General features: G+C 43.8%; 1 protein-coding gene across 2 annotated transcripts in view; it reads right to left on the reverse strand.

Moving 5' to 3' along the window:
• Window positions 1-24,472, reverse strand: part of LOC139661872 (glutamate receptor ionotropic, kainate 2) — a 55,238-nt gene that overhangs the window by 23,887 nt on the left and 6,879 nt on the right. The window contains exons 2-6 of one of the 2 annotated variants that reach the window (XM_071540441.1): window positions 12,029-12,196; window positions 10,948-11,205; window positions 8,205-8,386; window positions 6,863-6,916; window positions 5,101-5,274 (exon numbers count right to left, since the gene is read on the reverse strand). In XM_071540441.1, coding sequence (XP_071396542.1) covers window positions 5,101-5,274; window positions 6,863-6,916; window positions 8,205-8,386; window positions 10,948-11,205; window positions 12,029-12,196 — 836 coding nt within the window. Of the gene's footprint in view, window positions 1-5,100; window positions 5,275-6,862; window positions 6,917-8,204; window positions 8,387-10,941; window positions 11,206-12,028; window positions 12,197-24,472 lie in introns of both variants that reach the window. The other variant, XM_071540440.1, reaches the window with a different exon arrangement.

The following is a 24,472-nucleotide window of genomic DNA, read 5'->3' on the forward strand; positions in this document are numbered from 1 at the left end:
TCACTGTCGAAGAATGTCTGGTGTGTGTGTGTGTGTGTGTGTGTGGCTTGTCAGAGGGTGTCATTAGGGAGTCACTTCAACACAGCATTTTGTCTTTCTAACCTATTTGTGCTCTGCTGTTTGCCTTTTGCTCTGAATTCTCTCTCTTAGTGTAGAAAAAATGAAACAAGAATTAAATGAGACATTAAAAAATAACGTGCTAGAGGAACCAAAGGAACCCCAAAGGGCTCATTGAGTGGCTTTTTGGCGAAAAGAACAAAAAAAAAAAAAAGAAAGAATAATAAAACGATAATAAAATATTGCTCTTTTTTTTTTTTTACTCTCTCGCTCCCTCTGCCTGTTCTCGCACACAAAAGGCTTCTGTGGGCCGAGGGTGCGCTGGTGCTAATAACGTTGACGCTGTGCCAAGCCCAGCTGGTGGTGCCCGGCACAGGGCACCGAGTGTCTGCTCTCCACAGCCGCCGTCTTTAAAAGGCTCTCCTCTGCCAAGCGGGATCAGAGGGAGAGCGATCACAGAGCCCTAATGGACGCAAACCAACCTGTGTGCAGCTCGTCCCGCGTGGATCCCGTTAGCCCCGTCCGTCCCACACATCCAAACGCAGTCCTATGACGCCGTAAAATGGAAGGCGGGTGGGTGGTCAAAGTGCTGGGGAGCAGGTTGCCATGGCACCTGATGGAAACATTTTTTGCTGAAGTAATTATTGATATGTGTGTGTGTGGTACTTGGAGGGCGTTGAAATTGTATGAACACTTCCAACGTAGAACATTTTTTAAAGTGCAGGGTGAGATGTAGGGAATTTTAATGGAACGCATTAGACTGCTGTTATAAATTTCCTGTGGTTTTGTACACACTGCCTTGTAATTTGATGTAATGTTTGTTGTAGTTTATGTATATTTCATCCTATTTTTGAAGATTTGTTGTTGTTGTATTTACAGTATATTGTACTTTTGTACAATGGAATGCAGAATCTTGCTCCCAGTAACTTTTACATCCCACTGACAGCGTTCGTCAGGCAAAATTCTATTTCCTTTATTCGATATCCTATTGACTGACGAACACCCACATTGGCCTGCCACATTAAAGACGCGTGATTGGTTGAAAGGGTGCATGGATCTAGCTCGCAGGGAGAGAGAGAGATGCGCCGGTATTTTCTTTCCTTTATTGGAGATGCCAGGCAGCCATGTGCCACCCACCAACAAACCCCGCCGGAGAGGCCGAACCGGAGCCAAGTCTTCCCCTTCTGAGGAGCCACTGGGCCTGGGGAACGGATTCAGACATCTCCTCTGCTGCTCAGCGTGCTTCCAGTCCCTGCATCGACTCACCCCCCGCCAGCACACACACACACACACACACACACACACACACTGAGATGTAAACAGCTCCATTCCATGGTAAAACGGCTGCACCCAGTGCGTAGCTGCCACCTCAGAGGTTCCTCCATCCATTCTCTGTTTCTCTGTAAATCTCTCTCGCTAACCCCCCCCCCTCTGCCTCTGTATCTCTCCCTCTCTCTCCCTTCCTTTCTCTCTTAATCTCTCTCCCTCAACTCTCATCCGCCTCTCTCTCGCTCTCTCTCTCTCACCATCTGCGTCTCTCCAAAGCCGGCTCCAGCCTTTCCCTGTGTTCTCTGTGTGGCCGAGCGCAGTGTGTTTTTACTGCTGCACCGCGTTTGAGGAGGGAGAACAAAAGTGGTTTACAGCTGCATTTTGTTTTTTTTTGGTTTTTTTTGCATGTGTGTTTTTTTCTTTTATTATTAACCATTATTTACCAAGGGCAAGTTTGCTGAGCGTGCATGTTCTCTCGCCGCCGAAGCAATGTCTTGCTCAAGGGCTTCTCAACAGCAGTCAGACAATTACTCATTCACATTTGCCGGCCTGATTTTCCTCACTGGAAGAGATTCTTTAATTACTACTGCCCCAAATTGTTATGGTTAATATTAAGTTCTTCATTTGTCTGTTTGTGTTTCGCTAACCTGTTTTCATGGTGCGCCATGTGAGCTAAAGAAGCATTTTTCCATCATATTATCGTATCATACAAATTATCCAAACTGCTCATCAGTGAATCTTGTATGAGAATTATTACTGAGAGACATTGTGCCTGTATTTTTATTTTGTTGGTGTCATCGGAGGACACTGAGCCCTGTGTTATGGTAATTATAGCTCAGTGAAATGATGTAGATGTAAAAATGCTTGGCCTGAAGTCTCAGTGAGGGATACAACTGGGAAAGTGTAGTTTTTTCAATTAAGTCTAAGTATATACTTAGCTGAGGGAATGGGGATGTAAAAGAATTCAAATCACAACAAAGCATTACAGCCAAATATCTCATTAGCTGCAGGCTACAATTACATACAAATGGAGGGGAAATGGTGCTTAGATTATAAACACAATGCCTTCCTATCTATCTATCTATCTATCTATCTATCTATCTATCTATCTATCTGTCTGTCTCTCTGTCTCTAAGACACGGGAAGAGTAAAAAAAAGTGTGTGTATCTAAGGATATGTGTGATATAAACAACCACAATGTTCTCACTGCACATTAGTGAAGGAGATTATTATTCAGACATTATTTAGCTTGTTAAGGGATTTAGGTCACCATGGTGGTCTCTATGTGCCGTTGAGCCACCTGGGGATGGAAGGTTGACAACAATTTGAACTTATAATTACTCTGGAGATAAGGTTAGTGCGGCGACACAAACAAACACACCGAGATGAGATCCCGCACACATACAAACACACAAACAAACGAACCAGACTAATTGCATCCCTGCTCTTATTATGCATCCTCCCCCTGTCAGAGATACCTCAGACAAACAGAGCTAAGAGGCAGGGACGGAGCGTGTTTGCGGCTGCTGGGCCGCCTGGGCTCGAGCGAGGGGCTTCTCATTATGCGGCGTTCCCCGAGACAACACTCGGCCTCACCCGGGGCACCAAGTGTCACTGTGATTATACAGTGCCCCTGCATTAATGCAAGCCCGGTAGCGTGAAGGAAACATCACATGTTCCTCTGAATGCTCGTTACTCCTCCTCCTCCTCCTCCCCCCGTCTCTCCCGCCCGTCCTCTTCATCCCCCTCCCTCCTGCCACCCCCTTTTCACCCTCCCACCCTCCTCCTCCTCCTCCTCCCTCCTCCTATCTCAGTCAATCAATCCTTCATGACACCACAAGGTGACACGGCCGGCGTTGTCCTGGTAACCATCACTATACACAACTGTTGCCTGGTCACCGAGTGCAAACAAGCCCCAGAGCCCAGTGAGGCTTCTGTGCTGCGGAGAATAAGAACAAGGTGTGAGAGAGGGAGAGAGAGAAAAAGAGGAGGGGGGGTTGGAAGGTCATAACACCTTCCTCCGTTTAATTTAATGATTTCAGCCCAGAGCGGTGTAGGGCAAATGTGTCGCAAATCTACACAAATCCGTTACCCCCTAAACATATTTGAGCTACAAGAAAAACAAATATTATTCTAAGCCATTTGTTTAAAAAAAAAAAAAAGAAAAAGTTGATACAGGATGTTTTTCAATCACCAGTAGAATTGTTTTTCTGCTATGCACTCATGCCATCATCATACCATTCTAATCATGATATATTTATTTTCATCTTCCTATCTTTTCACTTCAGTCATTATAAGGAATCCTCTTAATGTGGAACACTCTAAAGAGGAAAATACATCACTGCTGGGATTTATAAATAGAGCGCGCTAATGAAGTAGTTTATCAAGCTCGCATGAGCCTTTGGACATATTATTTATTATTTAACGATGGTTCTAGTCCAGTGAGATATGTCAATATGTAGTATGAGGATCTGACAAAATGATTCATGCCATGCTAATTAATCAATTCAACATCCTCCATATCCATATCCATTACTTATTATTTCTGGAAGAGAAAAAAAAAATCATCAAGTGACGTTTAACCTCTTTGTGCATTGAATTAATCCTTTTACATACATAACTGCTTTGCTTGTTTTTGTGCTCATTATAAGCACCATGGGGGGGGAGAATAAACATACTATTGCTTGAGGGAAATAAGACATGACATTCTTCAGTTTACAGCAATGTGTATATTTCAGGCAAGACATCAGAGAAAACTGTAAGATATATATATACACATGGCTTCATTTAGGTAAATATAGCCAAATACTTTGAATTCCATAATTGATTGTGTGTTTTAACTTTTGATCATGTTTAAGAATGGATGAAGGCAGTGATTGACATGCAAATAGGGACAATGCACTGGGTTTGTGAAAGGCATGTCTAATTCAAAGGCTTATCTTCCAGTCTTTGATGTAAAGACACTTCTCTCATTACACACTTCTCAGACTCTTGATATGCTCTAAGATTTTAAACCCAGCAACAAGAAAGACAGACCAAATGAAAGAGGGGAGCAAAGGCGTTTGTCGGCAGGAAAGTGTTGTGTGTGTGTTTGTGTGTGTGTATGTGGGGGGGGGTGGGGGTGGATTAAATTGGTTGTTTGCAACAACAGATCCAGAGAGGGACCTTGAATGACCATGCCGAGCTCAAAATCCTTTTTTCACTTTCAAATCACCTCATCGCATGCTTTTTTGGACGGCATCCTAAAAAACCAAGGCCATAATTTCCATCCAATTTTCTCCCTCTCTCTGCATGCACGCTGACAGATTGTCATATTTTGGCCATGCTCCCAGAGGAGAGCTGCGAGAGGCGGGAGGGCAGATAAACGGCCATTACCATTCACACCGGCTCATTACTGAGCGTTTAGACCCAGGAGCTACAACCCCAAAGCTCCACACAGAGGGCTGCCGCACCGCTCCCATGCCCACCCCAACAGCACTCGTGATGGGCAACTGGTACTCACACACACTACTCTTAAACTACCGCATATATCAAAGCATTGACTTATTTACTCACTATTTATTTACTCACTGTCATCTACCTTTATAAAGGTCATTCTATATAAACACTTAGCGAAAGTGCCTGCGGCACAAAAAAACAGCGCCGCAGGTGCTGTTGTATAATGTATGGCTTCCGATTGATTTGGTCATTGAGACACGCGGGAGCGAAGCACCGCTATAAACGTGTTTTTGCATGCACAGCATAACATTAGCAGCATAAGTGGTTCAGGCCTACCGTCATGAATCCATCCAGCAGGCCTGAGTCTGGTTTGGGCGGGGCTTGTAGCCGCTCCATGGACCACTTCTCAATGATGGACGACACCTGAGAGTTTTCTGTGTTGAGGATGCGGAAGCCGGTCATGTTGACTCCACTGTAGCGATACGGTTCCATGTCCAGGGCAAAGAGGTCCTGCAAGTATAAAGACACATTTATTAATCCTTTGTAAGTTATTTATTAAGAAAACAATGAGTGTTTTATAGTCAGATTTACCCTGATGGAAGTCTAACCATGCTTGAGCTAGGAGGAAATAATGAATTGCCCATCATTGCTTAGACTGCTTACTTTGCACCTGCCCTCGCCTGTAATAAATTAGGGTGGCATTTGAGGGGCAGATTGAGCAAGAGAAGTGCGAGCGGAAGGGTACATTTGAAAGTATTTCAGGAGTCATTTTATCTCGTGCTGAGGCAGTGGCCTTGATTAAGGCGAGGCTCTCAAGGTTACAGGCAGGCTTTTGGTGGACTGCCATCTATCATCTGGAAGTGAAAGGACACCCCGATTGTCCTGCGTGCAGCCCGTCTGGCGTCTGACCAGGCACACGTCTCTGGGATGCAACTATTCTGTTGACAGAGGGACGGGGGTGCCATGGTCAATGTTTGCCGCCGCGCTCTGAAGGCAACATGGCTTGGTACCAGTATACAGCAGCTTTGGCCGGTACGGCGGCCTCTGTGCTGCCAAACACTGGCTGATGTTAAAGTAGGCATGTTTCCAGCGTGGCGAGCAGCAGCATGCCACTGAAACAGGCCTGTAATCACTATTCTCCTTCCTTTCGCAATGACATACCCGCTGTCACCCGCTCCCCTTTCCTCTCACACCCAAGCCAGGTCTCTATGTTGGGCGCACAACGGATAGCTGCATCACACCCTGCGTATTGGTAAATGTCTTGTTTTTTTCAGGTCAGTTTTCTCCAACCTTTCCCTCAGCCTCTTCCTTTGTGCTCCAAACAACACAGCGTGCCATTTGTTTGTTAGGGCCATAATGGACCAAATGGGTGACAGCCTCATCTGCTCAGGGCTATTATCCCAGCTCTCAGTCTTCTTTCCTCCGGGCTCGGTGAAGATGTGATGCTTTTCACCCAGAGTGTACGGCAAGCAATCTTTGTAGTGGCTAGATCAAAGAACTTTGGAGAACTTCAATCGCTGCCAGAGTCAGAATAAAATATATCCAACTGCTTTTGTTTTCCTATGATGTATACTTAGGCTTACGGACAGCCAATTGGGGCAAAAAGGGTGGTGCAGAATTCGGAAAATAAGCACTAAGTTAAACTTTCTCAGCTGATACTTCAAAATACTTCAGAGTACAGAATATATGGACTCAATTCATTATTGACATGAAAAACAGTCAGCTTTATATGCCAGTGTTTCTCAAACTGTCAGCACAAAGTTGGGCTGCAGGTCTGTTTCAAAACACGATGAGAGCAATAGTATATTTTCCTTAGACTGGGCCCTGGGTGAGACTTATTCAAATTTATTTTCAGAGCAGAAACATTTAAAGAACCTCAGTACCATGCTTTGATAGATGGGAATAACTGAATGTTTGTCTTGCAACAAGCAGAAGAGGTGTGAATTAAGATAGCCTGACTTAAAAAAAAAATCTTTTCAAACTGCGCACATTGTCAACTGACTGGATAATGCTGAACAAACAATGTAATACAAAGCATACTGTATAATCAAATGTTGCATTATAAGTCAACATGCCATACAAGTGGTAGGTTACTCACCAGTGTAGTGAAAATATAATGGTAGTATTCTGTCATCATCCCCATGGCCAAAGCCTACAGGGAGAAAAGAACAGCAGCTATAGACAAGTGATAACTCAAACAAACAAACAAACACAAACAGGGATAAATAACTTAACATGCTTATTTTTTATTCATTCTATTTCTTTATTTATCCTTAGTTTAACCTGGGTGGCCACACTGATACTGACATCTCTCTCCTGGTCAGGAAGGCAGCAGACAAAAAAGTTTAATATTTCACATTAAAACCTGACAAATGAATGTAAAATTTGCATTAATAAAAGCAATACGGCAAATTCTTACAAGAGCTGAAAAGAGAAGCAGGAGCCTTATTTGCCTGTTTTGAAAGGGATGTTTTAAATAGGTATTTTTCACACAAAATGTGTTGTTTGTCTTGATATGATTTTATTTCACAGCTCCCTCTGTATGTGAACAGGCACACAAAGTAAACAGAAAAAAAAAAGATTTCCAAATTCTTTGTGTTATTTTCTATCGGGAGTCTTTGCAGTCAGTAATGCCAGAACAATGTTGAAATTATTATTTTATTCCAAAGCTTGAGCCAGCACAATGATCTACACACCCAGTGTTTTGGCAGTAGTCTTCAGGAATGTGCTGGAATGAGCGCCCAATGGAGCTACTGACATATATAAGATCTTGTTATACCAGGTATTCACCATCAGTAACCATTCTTGTTATTTTCCACAGGCAAAGCTGTATAGACTATTGAAAAGCTGCGATACACTTGTGAAAAGACCTGAAATTCAATAGGATCCCCCACATTTCTCATAAATAATGTGCTTCTGTTAAATGAATTTAACATGCCTGTGAGCAGAATTAGACTTTCTAATTAAAAAACCTTTATTGTGCAATGGAGAGCATCCATTATGACGGGTCAGTAATAGAGATCTAATATTCTGTAAAGAGATAAAAGATGCACACGGTAGAAATTAGGTATCCGAGTCAGATGGATTGGTGCTTAAAGAGGGAGTAATAAAGGGAAGGTAATGAGCTTATTGTTTTAGTATGTATACATAATACATGAACTAAGTATTGAGTCTGTGATTCTATAACGTGGAATTATGGAAATTCTGGGACTGCAGTCAATTCATTTTTAATTCAGGGAGTGGATTTAAATTCAAATACTGCAAAACATCTGGAATGATAAGGTCACCCATCCATCCTGTTGATAAATAATGGAGATGAATGCTGCAGTTGCTGTTCACGTAATGAACAGATTGAAGTGAATTATCCCCCAACTTTGGTACTTGCAAAGAAATCTAACAAGCTATCATGGCTGGTAAGAGAGACTCAGGTGGGTTCAAACCTGTTTCAGTATCCAGGCGGCCATCTCATGTCCGCAATCAAAGATCACATGGAACTCTTTTGCCTTCTTCATCTCCTTCAGAAGTGGCTTGGCGTCCTTGGTCTCTGCGGGCAGCTGCCGGATCTTCAAACGAATGTTGTATCGCGACGGAGCCTTGATCAGCTCCTGCAGCCGGATGAGACCTGCGGACAGAGATGACGAAACAGTGAAGAGGAATTTTAAAGATGCAGCGACAGGGAGGGTTTCATCTATCACCATTTTCAAGCATCCGTGATGCTGAGGAGGCCATGAAACCAAACTGGATTCAGGTTTTCTCAGCAGAAAAAGCCTCATATGCATGGCTTCCTAATCCATAGTCTATTGATCCTCCTACTCACGCTTGGCAAGTGAACATAGAGCGCTACAGACCCATCAAGCCGAATTTAACACCAACCCAACACAGTGCATTCTTTGATACCGAAAGCACGAAAAAGCAAGAACCTCAGCACCCTCCTACAGAAACTTCACATCCCACAGATGCCTCCAAAATGTTGATTCACTCCAGTCTTCGCTGCGCCGCACAGTAGCGCGGAATAGGTTCATTTTATCGTGATGGAAAGCCGAGGTCAATCCTGCCTCTCCTGTCTCTCCCTCACACACTTCAGATGTGCTCTGATGAGAAAGGCTCTGTTTGCCCGGCTTGTACTTCCCCCCGGGGAGCCCGCCGCCGCCGTCGCATATTGAGCTACAATCTTCACCTTTCATTTCTCGACCACGCGCTCAGGTAGAAAGCTCTCCGGGAGATGCTGTGATGAGATTACAATGAGTTTCTCCCTCAGCGGAGAACTTCAGAGTCCAGGGATGAAAGAGGCTGGATTGATGGGAGAGATGATTACTTGTCATGGGTATAAAAATGGATGGAGCGAGGGCGGGTTGAGAGGGAGCTGGAGACAGATAGGATTTTTTTCTTCTTTTTTTTTTTGTAGAACCACTTTAAGATGGCTCAGCCTATTTTTTTCATTTTTTTTTTTTTATTTTGAAATGAAGTGCTGTGTGAGCAGTTTAATGGTCTTACTGTGAGTGGGTCTGGGTCTCCCCGAGGCCTGTAGAAAGATTGGTGTGAAATAGGAATGTGTGGGTCTTGTTGTGGAAAGTACCATTGTGGGGAGGCATTCTGAAGCTCCTACAGCTTCCCTCAGGTAATCCCAATAGATCCCCACTCCGGGGCCACGTCTCCCTGTTTTTGTTCGCGCTGACACTTTGGGAGGTGTTAAGCGAAAAAAAAAAAAAAGAAAAAAAAAAGGAGATTCTGTCAGGGGAGCTCAGCGTTTGGGAAACACTGTCAGCGTAGATGTTTGTGGGCTCTGGCTAATGCCTTCAGACTTTCCCCCCCGGATCCTCTAACGGCTGTGTGTGAATATTTTATCCCCTCCGATAGTTTTTCCTGCCAGCCGTCAGATAGGCTCCAATCAGTGGCACGGGGCCCTGGAGCATGAAGCTGTGTGATTACAGCCAGGGTGGGAGGGAAGGTGGGCGGGGGGAGGGGGTGGTGGTGGGGGGGTATACGCAGCTACTTCTCACACCGACTGTCACACTTTCATGGAGTCAGGTGTGTTACGGCGGAAACGCTCCCCAGAGGTGGCTCCCTGTCTGACAGAGCGAGGTGAGAGGTCGCCTTTTAAGAGGACCTCTGGCTTCTCATCAGGACAGCTGCTGGGAAATCAGAGCGTCGAGGTGCCGAGTCGGAAGGCGTGGGGTGGGGGGTGCAGAGGTCAAGGACATGAGTCAGAATAAAAGGACGAGCGGGACGAGTCATCCGCGATCTCAGCCAAGGTTAATGCGCGGTCACCAGCGTTTCGCGGGAGCGGCGGTCCGCTGAGATGTTAGCAGCAGACATGTGAATAGAGAGTGAGAATTTTCTGAGGAACCGAAAGCCTCAAAAAACGTCTAAAACGTCCGCTAGTTGACAAAAGGAACACCTTAAGAGGGTTCAGATCAGCAGTCAGAGCCACAATTTAGCATATCAACTGAAAGACAAAAATTAATTTGTTCAGAGTGGGGAGTGAATTCATTATGTGACTTGTCAGACATTTAAACCCCCTTTCAACTCTGTCTAATTTACTTACATTAAGTTGTCAACCACATCATTGCCAAATAGCTCATAAATGGTGGAAGAGCATTTGAATACTGTTATCTTTTCTCTTGAGCCATTCCACTCCACCTCATAAAAATATCACAGCACTCCGGCTGAAATATCACTCCTCTTTTTAAAATGCATATCATGAGCCTCTCCGCAAAGTCACAGGATAGACCAGCGTGGCACACAGACACATTTGATAGCCACCCTCAGAGATCGAGTGTCTCTGTCTCAGTGTCTCTGTTATTAATGGCGGTTGTCAGCCCCCACATACAATAATTCTGCATGGCATTAATCTGAAGAGACACCGGGTCATTCTGGGTAATGTGGTCCTCTCTTTTTTTCTCGACGCTCTTGCTCGGTCTCATGGAAGACTGACATGGGCAGCACCTGGAGGACTGACGCAGAACACTAAGCTATTGATTTCTGAATTAAGTTGACAGGTTACAAAGCTCTCACTGAACTCGCTGAGGAAAAATTGCTGTTTTTTTCAAGTTCACCAGACGCCTCCTCTCTTTCTGCACATTTTAGGGTGTAGCGCTTGCAATTCACTATAAAAAAAAAAAAACCAACTACTCCAACCCACCACCACTGTAAGATGAAGACAGACAGCGACTGTACCTGTACCTGTGCTGTCGTCATAGACCACGGTGACCGTCCGCCACTTGAAGAAGTGCACCAGGTCGAGGATGGCTCTGCTGAGGGAGGAGAAGTCGGGGTACAGGCTGACGTAGTACGAGTCCCGGTTGTCGGACACCTGATGCTTCCACTTGGTCTGGACGTGCGGCACGCCCAGGGCATTGCAGATGGACTGGACCGCGTTGGCCGACGAGCTGTGCGAGGGGCCGAAGATGGCCGCCACCCCCAGGGAGAGCTGGTCACACGCTGGTGGGACAGCGAGGGAGAGTAGAGATTTTTACAGTTCAAAAACACCCACCCACGCACAGTATGCCACCCTAAAACCAACAATAAGTAACCAAAACAACAGATACTCTATAATGATCACAACCCAACAGATAATCAGAATAAATGCTATTGTTATGGTGTGGACACAATGTAAGGCATTTGTCAATTAAAGCTTTGTTTGAAGGCTTTGCCATCACGAGTCATTGAATTTCTTACAAACTCCTCAAGTGACATTATAGCAATTGAATGGGTCAGTTAGTAGCCTATTTGGCATTTGTTTAACCTTCATAGAGGTGTGTGTTCAGATAGTGTCAGTCACAGAAAAGTATACTAAATTGACACTCAGCTACTTTTCCATGATTATCTCAAACCTCTGGCACTTTGAATTGATCAATGTGACTCACAAATCCTGTACTCCACAGTTTAAAATAAACACTAAGAATTTTTTGCAGATTGCGGAAACACCTTGTAACTGAATTTTGGTGTTTTTTTTAGATTTTCTTACTTGTATTGTAAGCTTACATAGTGATTTATATGTTGAGTAGGTTTCATGAGCACTGTATCCTTGAAACCTGTTAAAATCCCATTGTAAAATGTCCCAAAAATATGGGTGTCAATGGCAAATACATTCTTTTCTTCATTCCTGAAAAACAGTTTTTTTCCTACCAAACTAAACGGATTTCATGTGACAGCGAAACACTATTTGACCCGGGTCTGATGAAGTATGAAGAAAACACTCAGCGAGATCTAACAGGGAGGCTGAGGTGGCGCTGAACTCCCCCCTCCGCACCGCCTGACTCACCTTTCCTGGAGGCCTCAAAGCTGTCAAAGATGTTTATTCTCTGGATGTCATAGGTAAGTGTGGTGTTGGGGAGCAGGGTGCGGTTCCTGTTGATTGTGTTCAAGGCAAATTTAAAGGCTAGTTCCTCTGCTCCGGAGGGGCCGCTCTCAATGGATTCGAATATTCCCCCTGCGGGTCGAGAGAAAAGAAGCAGCAGAGAATAAGAGCTTTTAATAGTCGCTTCCTCCTCCTGTAATTGCAATAGATTCCTCAACACAGGTGACATTCAAGCAGCTGGATGATCGATATGATGCGGGCAATCACAGCTCAGGCAGTGCTATCATTTTAAACACATTCAGTATTGCACTCTCAGGACACTATTGTGCTTTTTCGCTTCATACAGCTCAGTCATATGACATGAAATTGATTCACAGTGTGGATTGGGCGCGCGTATCTCAGCTGATTTGCATTCCGTGGTAGTCGTCTGTGTAATTACAGGCAATTAGTTGGGTAGTGAGGTGAGTTCAGGGGTGGCTGCCCTTCTCTAACTCCCTCGCTCAGCCTTGACACGAAGGTCCGCTCCTCCATTTTGTCCCATTGATTTCAGCGAGGTTCAAATGAGAGGAGGGCGAGAAAAAGCAAACAAGAATGGAGAAAAGACCATAAGGCGAGCAAGGGAAGGGAGAGAGAGAGAGAGAGCAAGAGGAGAAAACAGAAAAAGATAAAGGGAGAGGGCAAAAGAGAGCAAGAGAGAGATAGAGGCAGTGAAAGGGAAGGAAAGGATGGGTGGGCATTCTCATTCATTTGAGCAGTAAGCCAATCAAGTTAGAAATTAAGAAGAGAACATCATGAACAAAACACCAATTCTCTGGGAAATTATTTGTCACTCTCAAAAACAAAAGCTCTTGAAAGCTCAAATTCTCCCCTTTTATTTCTGCATCCTACTGCAGCGTTATGTCTTTGTTTGTTTGTCTGATTTTTAATGGGAGGGCATCCTTGAGTAGCATGTTGTGCCTGCCTGGGAGATCGTTACCTTTCAGCTATATGAGTCACACGTCACAAGTTACAAAGTAAAAACTTAAAAGTACAAACACCACGAATACAGATAATCCACGCTGTTTCACTGCCACACTGAAGCCAGACAACATAGTTACCACCACGATCTAAGGTGTTGTCAGCTTAGAACAACCCCCTTCGGACTTGTTAATTATTTAGCTCTGAACAAAACTGATTAAGGTTCCAGATGTTCCACCTATGGTGCTCAGAATCCGAAATGAAGGAGGAAGAAAGGCCGCCGCTTAAATCTACCGCTGCCACACCGCCTCGTTTCCAGGATATGTCTAGACGTGATTTAGCTGAATTACATTTACACCTGCATGTCAGAAAAAAAATGCATGTCAGTGAAATTTGATTCCTCCTTGCCTCGCAAAGCGCAGATTGCCATGCACATCGCTTCTTCTCATAAAATTTACATGGCAAAGATTGACAGGGAACACCTCGTTTTGTTTGTTTCCCATCCACACGTTGCATTGCGTGACAATCCATTTTTGACAAGCAGCTACGTTGCTATCCAAGCTGCCTGCTACCTGATTTATTTCCACTTACATTCTACATCTACACACATGTAAATGGGAGGCATTTCCATTTTGTTGTTAATGTGGACAAATGTGTCTGACCACCTCCTGAGATGGTTTGTATGATCAGATTTTTAATGCATCTTTGGAGAATTTATGTGTTTTTGCTCTATCCAAATACAATGTTCCTTGCTGCAGTATACTGTAGTATGTAGTACAGTGAATGTTCACAAAGAATATTTCTTTGTCAAACAGTTGAAACCGCTCTAGAGTCAGGCAGATACTCTGAAAATAAACAAATAAAAAAAAACCCAGCAAACCCACATTCCAAAACCTAGTACACCTCTGAGGATGGACTAAATCCTGAGAAAGCTTTACAGAATCAAACTTAAAAGAGAATGAATGAGGGAGGGGGGGAAAAAAAAAGAAGATGAAAGAGTGCTGAGAGCAGCTCTGAGAAACACTCCGAGATGCGAGCCGAGTTCAGGAGTCCATCCGCACGGCTCCCATCATCTCGAAGGACCGAGTCAGTTTGGCGAAATCCGAACTGAGAAAAAGTTTAAAGCCTGTTTATTGATTCAATTACAGAGAGCGAGAGAAAGTGAGACTGAAGGGGGGGAGTGGGGGGGGGACAGAGAGAGTGAAGCATTGAAAAAGAGTGGAGAGAGAGCGGTACAGTAACAGACACAGTAGCTATAAATAGTGTCTGGCCGGAGCGGGGACTGGTGCAGGAGGGCGAGGAAGATGTCACCAGCTTAGCGAAGCAAGCTTTATCACTGTCACCATGGCACAGCAACATGTTTTGTTTTCATACTTGACTCCATGGTATTTCTGCTTTACGATATAATACAGCAGGGAATGAGCGATGGTTGTCTGCAGCGTAAGATGAGAGATCTGCTCCAACTCACCGAGGCACGAGCACATAGTTTGTGACCTATAGTAAATGAGGTTTCAGTGGGTTAGTCCTCCTGCTTGTACCCTAATGCGATTAAAACATGTTGCTGTTCATGGCGTTTCATATTACCCAAACGCCACATTAATCGTCAAAAGAACAGATACCCGAGAATCACCGTAAAAGATGATAGAAATCATGTCAGTCTGACCTAATAGATAATTATTACACCGTTGCCCCGAGGGAGCGGGCCGAGCGCCGCTGGCCTGCTGAGTGAGTCTGAAAATGAGCATGAGGGAATTAACCTATGCTCATCAGTGTATGGCTTAGATATGGTGGCTTTAAAAAAATCACACACCTTTAAGGACACTGAAGAGCAGAAGCATATTGGAATAAGCCCACAAAGGGTCATATTGAAGGGTTTTGTTCCACAGTGAGATGTCAAGCATTTGAAAAAAGTGACTCCTATTCTTACAAAATGATAGCACAAAATAGAACAAATGGTTTTTTTTATGCTTTTTAGAGGGTAGCAGGTGACTTAAAGCAATATTCCACAGTTTTAACATGGTTATTTGTCACTTGACTACCATGAAAACCAGAACATAAAGTACTCATCAAGGTTGGATGCAGCTGGACGAGTTTGTAACGTTCTGATTTTCCCTTCCCATTCATTTGAATGAGGCCACGAAAATAGACTGAAAACTGACATTTATAGATTCAACTACAGATCCTGCGTTTAAGACAACAAAGCATATTGGGTCCATCCGCATTCTGCATTTCTATTCTTGGTTTACACTGAAATTAGTCTTTAAAAATAAGAGTAGATCCGATCTCCCAAACAGGAAGTATCTCTCCTAAATGGTATTCCTCCGCTTTCATCCATCAATATAAATGCTATTCGGCAAAATTATGTTGTAAAATGTTGGACCAACAGTCAATTGAATATCACAGTAGCAGGATCTGTTGTTGAATCTGTTCACAAACGTGTTAAATGTCAGTTTTCAGGCTATTTTGGTGACCTCATTCAAATGAATGGGCACTAAAAATCTGCACGCTACAGATTTGTCCAGCTGCATCTGATTTTGGTGAGTAGATTATATTCTGGTTTTAATGGCGGTCAAGTGCCAAATAACTCCCATGTTAAAACTAAGTGGATTATAAGTTTACACTTTGACAAACTGGATCCTCAGTGTTGTAGATGCTGAACGATGAACCTCAGGTAAACATTTCTTCCCAAACTGGACATGTATCATTTTGGAAATGAACTCCTCACATGTTGAGGCTTAAGACTTGCATGAACATGCGCAAGATATAATTAAAATTTTGCTAAATAGAGCCTTTTCTTCTGCCATCCATGTACCCAGCCTCCTGTCTCTACATGGTGTTGTGGTCCGACTGATTGCAGGTGCATGAGTTACAGCTGAGATAATCAGTGTGTGTGTGAATTATAGAGCCCCCATCATCGGGACCGGTGTGAATTATAGCGCGAATGAAAGCTCTGAGTGAGTTATGGGCTGGATAATCACTATGAGGAGAAAACAGGCTCGCTGATCTGAGTGTCTGTATGTGTGTGTGTGTGTATGTGTGTGTGTGTGTGATTGAGCAGAAAGTGAAAATGAAAGTGCAGTGTGGGAGGGTTGGCTCCTCTATGCAAATTGCAGTCCCTTTTAATGTTTATTCACAATTAATCAAGTGCATATTGGATTGAACATTATACAGTAGCTTGGTCATCAGCTTAATCTCCTGTAGAAATTAAGGCAATTTGAAATAGTGCACCAGTCGCCGATTGTGACACTTTCTATAAATAGAAATCATCTCTCTCTAAGAAGCTACATTTCAAACAACGGCAGCGGGCGAAGCAGATCTTTATCTAATTTGAAATTAAAGTGTAGGTGAGCAAAATGTGAATCAGTTTCAATGGATTCTATTTCATGTGCATGAAAACTGCTCACACACTGCACTGAATATAGATTCAATAATTTAGTATTTAGTGTTTCTATGCTTTCATGTTTGTTTTGACAGTCATTTTTCATTCAGTGTGTGTGCCAGCAGGGATTCTCTCTTTACTACTAAGAGAAACGAGGGTTAATTACCGGACGATGAACGAAAATACAATTAGCTCTATCCACTCAAGGATGCACTTGTAGCAAGGGAGATGGGAGTCAGATACGTTGCCATGGCGACTCGTGCATCTATGCTATGGTTGTGAGGCATCGGCAGTTTTGGAGTCGGAGCGGCTGATTGGTGGAGGGAGGGCGTTGTGATAGTACGGGCGGCCTGTCTCTGTGACTAATGGCCAGCGGTGCAGCTGCAGGATGGCGGCGGGGCTGTAGGGTGGGTGCCATGGCAACAGCTGAGCAAACCCTGTCGTTAGGGCAGGTGGCCCAGGTACGCACACGCAGTCGCTCAGGCTTTGAGGGGCTCCACCCACCGCACTGCACCCCGATCCCCCCCTCCCCCCCTCCCCTCCCCCCCCCTTGGCCTGTTTTTTTGTCTCCCTCCTTCTCCTTGAACCGGTGGGGATCACCGCTCGGAGCCATTAGGAGTGAGGAACGGCCGGCGGTGATGGAAGCGCTCCGTAAATATCCCCGAAATTCCCGACGGGAGCGCTCCCTGACATGTTTGCCGGTGAATGGGACTTGATGCATGACGGCCCGCGGAGAGGCACCGCCCCTGGTCATTAATCTGAGGCTCCCCTCGCGGTGGACTGACCTTCCTGCACTGAGCGAGGGCCAATCCTCACTCTGCCTGAAGCCCCCCGGGGAGCTGACCCAGGCATGGGATACATCAACTGACCGGGATGCTAGTCAGTGGTATGATATCACACAAACAAGCCGTCATAAATAAACCGAAATTCACCTGAAAGATACGGATAAAGATGCTGTAGAATAGAATAGAGATGAAATCACTGAAGGGAAATTTAGTTGTCATACAGCATGAAATGTCCAAGGTGTCACATGACGAAGGATTCACTCACTATTTCTGTGAATCAAAATGAAAGCGGCCTATAATGTGAACCACTGTTAAGCAGCTATTTATTTGACCAGGCTTGTTGTTTGTTTCCTTAGAATAGAATCAGTCTACATTGTCATTCTAAAGCCTCTTGACAGTGGACTGGAGTGTCACCTGCCAGTGCTGGACGCTAAGCCTCAGGCGGACTCACACACACACACACACACACACACACACACACACACACACACACACACACACACGCATGCACAGAGATTGAGCCTAAACAAGCCTGTCAGGTAAGAGACAACTGAGTCCAGGGAAACTGTGACTGTTGTGAGAATTTAAAACCCACGCCTGTGGCATTCAGAGACACATAAGTTCACTTACACTCAGGGTAATAATTAGCTCTACCACTGCCAAAAGATTAATCTCATCAATCTCTTATAATGAGCTCACACACACACACACACACACACAGTCCTCAGTTAGAAATGTGTGTCGCCAACCCCTGACTCTGACCCAGCTCCAAAACGGCAAACCAGCGATCATACAACATGCATTAATACTGAGCGCTGGCAACAGATGTGCTAATTTGCCAGGCTCTCGCTATTCATAATAATGTGCCAGGCTCCTCTCCTCAGAATATGTGCTAATTTGCTAGGACTCATTGTGGATGTGCTAAACTACCGGCTGACATTTTGTGTGCTAATTTGTCAAGCAGGGACCCCTTTTGGTACTAATTGTGCCAAACTGTGAGTACGCTTCCACAGGCCTTGAATTGCTGAAGTCCCAAGTGAGTTGTGTCTCCTCGCAGTTTCCTACCTCTCCGCTGCTCTCAAATTGCTAATGCAACTGAAAAGAAATACCAACTACAGTGGAAATAAGATGTATAAGCACACACGTGCACACACACACACACACACACACAAACACAAATTTCACAGACATACAGGCTCTTGCTCTTGAGATTAGAAGAGCTACTTAAAGAAACTTAGGAGCACAACTACAGTCAACGACTATGATGTTTTGGAGTATCATCACACACACGCACACACCTACACACACACCTACACACACACACGCACTCACACACACACACACACACACACACACACACACAAGCATGCACGAATCCGCTACAAAAATAAAGGCCTGCTCTTGAGATTAAAATAGCTACTTACAGAAACATAGGAACACAGCTAGAGTCAACTATGATGATATTTTGGAGTATTAGAAAGAGCTAGTGCACAGAGAAAGACATATTTCACAGCATTACCATGTATCCTGTAATAACAGGTAAGGTATAAACACACTTACACACACACACACACACACACACAAACAAAAACTGCTCTTGAATCTAACATACCTACTTAGACAAACATAGAAACACGGTGAGATGGAAGTACTATGATGTTTTGGAGTATCAGTACACACACACACACACACACATATTCAGGATAAGCTTTTCAACATAAGATGGATTTCATTCCAAAATGCTGCATCAATATTTTAAAAACACAGATAATTCTATCCTCAAAAACATACCTTAAGCAAAGGTCTTAAGGTAGCTGAAGTATTTAATAATATCCTTTTCTTTCATACCAGCAATCATTTTTCAAGAGGAGGCTTCGGTTTTTGAAAATGATGGATATCTCATTTTGGAATGAAATTCTTCATACGCCATTTATCATATCCTATTTGGGGCATGCTTTCATCCAAAACACCTTACAACACCTTGAATTCATATATTTATAGCATGGGAAACGCAGGCAGTGTTGTGCTGGTAGTTAGTGCCATGATCTACCCATTGAACTACACAGGACCACATTTATATGCATCTTCATATCCTGATCGCAAATATCCCTGTGTAGACAATATTCAGAATATTACCATAGAAACAGAACTTAAACAGATAACAAACACAGTCAATTGGGATAAGCATGCCTCAGTATAATATTGGCATGTCACTGCTAACCTATACGAGTTTCTCACAATAGCAATATGGGCTGATCTGGGTTAGGATGTAAATGTAATCAATGAATGTGACATTTGCATATGAGAAATAACACTGCACTGTCATAAACGTTAGTCACACATGACAAGTTCACCATTAACATAAATCATCATAATGAAGATTTGCCATTTATTTACAATGTATATTGCTGCTGTGGCATGGAAACATCATATTTCCAAAACATAATCATTTCAGGAAATGAAAGAAAGAAAGAAAAAAGAAAACAATCTTATCATTAGATTGACATCCATGCATTTTGGAGCTGATACAATGGCTTTTGAATAGGTTTCATAAGCCCTGGAGCCATGACACTTGCTATTCCTATAAAAGATCATATCAATTCTAAGCAAAAAAACATGAAAATCCCGCAAAACTGCAGTCAGGAGGTTGTAAAGTTCAAGTAAATACACGAAAATCCCCAAAACTGCTGTCAGGAGGTTTTTCCACCACAGAAGAAAATATGAGCTTTGGGTCTGGTACACAGGCCATGGGGACTGAGCAGGCCCAGTTATTGAACAGAATGCTTTCTAATACTCCATCCCTCACTCGTCTTTGTCACTTCTCTCTCTCTTTCTGTCTCTGCTCCCTTCTGTCTGTTCTCTGTCTTTTCTCCCTTTTCTCTGTCAAACACACACACGGCCACACACACACACACAGTGCTTCTCTCTCCTCATGACTAGAGTACGTCTCATGGTGGCCTCGGCAGGTGACAGATGGCGACCTCACAGCGCTGCTCACTGTAAACCGAGTTTTAATCAAGCCTAAGCACGTGTGAGAGATGCTAATTATCCACTGCAGGCTAGGAGAGGCATGAGTCCAGCCTAGAGAGGAATGTGACTGTGTCTGTGCCTGTGTGTGTGTGTGTGTGTGTGTTTATGTGTGTGTGTGTGTGTGTCTACCATTTCCCCTAGTGCGATAAAACCCATTAGGGCGTTATGTCCGTTTTACATCTCTCTATGGCATCGTAGCTGAGGAGTGTGAGTGAGTCAGGATGGACTGGGTGTCTCTAGGCTCCCTGGAGTCTCCAGCCCTAAAGCATTACCAGTCAGCAAAATAAATATAGATGAGCACTTGACTAACAGTGTAATCTTTTAGTCTCAAAAAGAACATCGCTGAAACTTATACAGTGGGATTCCCAGCTGTTTTCCAGCATTAGTTACATTTACAGTTTATTTAAAACTCTATCTGGAAGGACTTAAAATGAGCCTGACAGTAGAATGAGCTGATATTACATCTTCAACATGCATTTAACATTCATTATATGCAGTTGACCTTGGTGTAAAGTGAAAAAAAATGTTCAATTTATGTTGCAATTAGGTCGCAGCAAATGATATGAGAGTCTATCTCCCTCTTCGCTCCCTTCGCTCTCATTTTAATTCTCGCTGTTCTCCTTGCTCATCAAAATGGCCCCGTATTACACTCTCCTCCATTGTCATTTTGTACAAAGTGACTGCAAAATTAGACTTGCTTTCTTGTAGAGGGGCAGACGTTATCTCCAGCCAGAGCCAAAGGTCAAGAATTAATTCAGGAGACGGCGCTTTAATGTTCACAGCTCAGCTGTTGTATAAGAGGCAGGGTGAGGGAGGAAAAGATGACATGTAATAGGATTTCAGTAATCTGATTACACAAATTGGAAACTCTAATTCTTTACAGTTACTGGAAAAAAGCAAACACTAATAAATTTGCAGATTCTTGCAGCTGATTACTTTTGGGATTTCTCAGAAACTTTTTTGAGGGGGAGAAAAGTCATTTTGATGGTTAGATTACAGACGTTAAAAAAGAATTGTTAGTCAAACGCACATCATCCTTTTAGGTGCCAGTTTGAGATGAAATCCAATAAAAAACAAAGTGTAGAACCCACACACTATGCTCCAATCACATCTTTATTACATCTTACACAATTACAATGTTTTTTCCTATACTTTTCCCTACTTTTTCTACATTTACTGTTTAGGGTTAGAGGGAGTGTCAATCACCACTCCTCCCACTAGTTAACACCTCAAGGCCATGATCAGTGGATACAGCTGGAGTTTCACTCACATCGACATCTGACGCAGACCCAGTAGGGTTGAAACGCCGTCTATGTAATCGTATTAAATACCATTGGAGGATAGTGTGCCGGGTTCTACGCTTCGCTTTTTATTAGATTACAAACGCTAACAATTCCTTACACAACTTGAAATAATGTTCGAATGATATCCTTTCAATTGGAATAAATTGACAGTTTAATATCATAGTCAAGGGATTTTTGAGGCAAAATCCATAAAGTAATGACAAGTAATGACATTCTCAGTTTGAGAATCCCAATGGATTATGTTACTGAGTAATCTGTAACAATGAGATGCACGCAGAGAAGCAGGGGAGAATAGAGCAGCATAGATGGTGATTAATATTATCAGCTAGGTAATGGTAATGAAGGGGAAATGCTGTCTGCTAATCTCTGCTTTTAATATGCAAACAGTTAATTGGAAGTACAAAGTAAATGAGATAGATTTTGGCATTAAGATGCAGTGATACTTAATGCAAAAAAATTATTAGACAATTAGAGTTTCTCCCAAGAAGAATCATTCCTAGTGGTTTACAATACACTGTGTGTACAAAGTAGATTTACCAGATGAATCCACATAAAATCTATGATCCCTTACTGATTTCACAAATTGAAGCCATTTCAGTCATAAAGGGAGATGCAGAGGATGGAGAGGAAACAGGTTAAAGAAGGACTTTTCAGCATTGAGACAATTGAGGATTGTGCAAAAGCGGGCGCAACTAAATATTAGGAATAGATTCCATATATTTTGTTAGACACGGTGTAAAGCAAACCAGGGTGGTAATACCTACAGCGCTCTAGTCTGGGAATGGGAAAGTTCAATCAAAACCTGAGACAGAGAAGGTGTTCTTTGATTTGAAACGGCAGACTCAGAAAGTACAATGGGAAATGGAGGTTTGGCATGGGCATGTCAAATGAGGATTCACGCCTGTGTCTGCAAGGACACGGAGACCAGGGGGATGATGAGAGGGAGAGAGAGAGCAGAGTGGAGAGGGAGACGAGCCGAGAGCCGAGGGGAGGCAAAGACGGCACGGCGGAGAGAGGAAGGACGAGAGAGGACAAAAGAGAAATGGGGGGGAAACAAAGAAGGAGAACGAAAAGCAGGAGAAAGAACATCGACAGAAACACCCCATTTTCAGGATTCTGGATATTGATTTGATGCTGAAGGCCCGCCTCACCTCACCATCACGCCTGCCGCCTCCTTACAGGCTGTCAGATGTGTTTAGAAAACAACAGATGATGGCCTTGTTCGTCTAAAGTCACAGTAAATGATAGAAAAGGCGCAGATGGCAAACGGGTGTACAGTCAGACAGCCAAAAAAGAGGAGAGGTCGGAGTCGGGGTGGGGAGGGATGAAAAAAAAAAACGAGAGACGGAGAAGGAGAAATGGAGAATAAAAGAGGTCACTGGAGGCAGATAAAGGACACTCAATTAAACGACTGAATGGATGGCCCATTAGACCTGAACGGACACCTGCATCCTCCCCTCTCTCTCCCTCAGCTCCGGGAAAGGAAAATGTCAGCTTCTGGTTTGGGTTCATCAGTCTCCCATCAGCCACCGCTGTACACAAGCAACCTGATAATCGTAGCTACAGGTTCGAGTCAATAAGGTACACTTGGCTGCGAGAATGTGTCAATTCTGTTTCTCGTTCCACGAATGCGCGCACACACACACACACACACACACATACACGATCGCAGGAGAGAGAGAGAGAGAGAGAGACATGAAAGAGAGACTTCAGAAAGGCAAATAACCAAACAGAGGCTTGTGGTGGTGCAAATAAAAAAAAAAAATTTACTGAATAACGCGGTTCCTCCGATATGCATGCACAATCACGCAGCATTTCTCAAAAGACGTGAAAAGAGACTTGTAGAATTGGCGCAAAGATCAAGAGCCCTGTTGAATCTGCAGTCTAGTGTTCTTTTCAGCTTCTCTCACATTCATTCACGGCCCGCTGGGTAAGAAATTCAGCGTCTTTTGTGGCGTCTAAAAAGCAACGGCTGAGTGTGGGCACTTCTCATTGGTGGCTGTGAAAGGGAGGCAGAGGCTATTGGATTCATTATCGCTCCTGAAAATCTAAAAACACATCGGGCAGATGGCTCAAGATGGGAAATCAATCCAAGTCTGTCCCAGTCTGTCATAATGTTGTGTGTGTGTGTGTGTGTGGCTGGGTGAATAGGGGTGGGCGGATGGGTCACATCGAACCAATGGAGCTAGCATGTCATTTCCAGTGTGGGCGACTCACATTGTGCAGCCAACTTTCTGGCTGTCTGGTCTATTACATTAGCCAAAGCACACACAATCACGCCCGCTTCTCCCTTCTCCTCTCCTCTCCTCTCCTCTTATAAAATGAAATTCAACATTGTCACAGGAGGAGATGTTTTGCATATAGCCCCAGTGGATGGCGGACAATAGAGTGTCATGCTGACTCTAAGAGCATGATTTTAAGTAAGCTGTCCTCAATACTTCCGCCCACAGAACACATTCCCCCCCGTGTCCTTGGTTCACACAGAGAAACATTCAGACATCCATCTATAGATGTCAATGGGAGCCCAGAGTCTGCTTTCTGTCTTTCAGTCAGTCGCTCTGCTCCTCCTCTTCCTCTTCCTCCCCTATTCAGCTGGCTGGAGATAAAGGTACCGCATCCTAACCTGATCGGTGCCCCGCGTCGGAGCCAACACAGCCGGAGGGCTTTCTGCAATCGATCGGCTCCTGAGTCCCATGTAGTTTTGACGTCAATGTGTTGCAGTGTGTGTGCATTCGAACGTGTTTACTTGGCCTGTGTGCTTGGAATTTACAGGCGGCTGATCTGGTTTGCGGGATAGATTTACACACTGCGTTACAATATATTTGCCCCCAGAACCAAATGAATGACATTATAAATGCATAATTAAAACAGAGCCACGGCAACAAACAAATCCGACAAAAGGCCACGAATGATCCTCCTACATGTATTAATAATAGAGTAAACAGTAAACATT

Source organism: Centroberyx affinis, unplaced genomic scaffold (genome assembly GCF_046629955.1).
Source record: "Centroberyx affinis isolate AG114_WGS23_722 - 3 ecotype Tasmania unplaced genomic scaffold, CSIRO-AGI_Caff_v1 ptg003635l_1, whole genome shotgun sequence".
Classification (NCBI taxonomy): Eukaryota; Metazoa; Chordata; class Actinopteri; order Beryciformes; family Berycidae; genus Centroberyx; species Centroberyx affinis.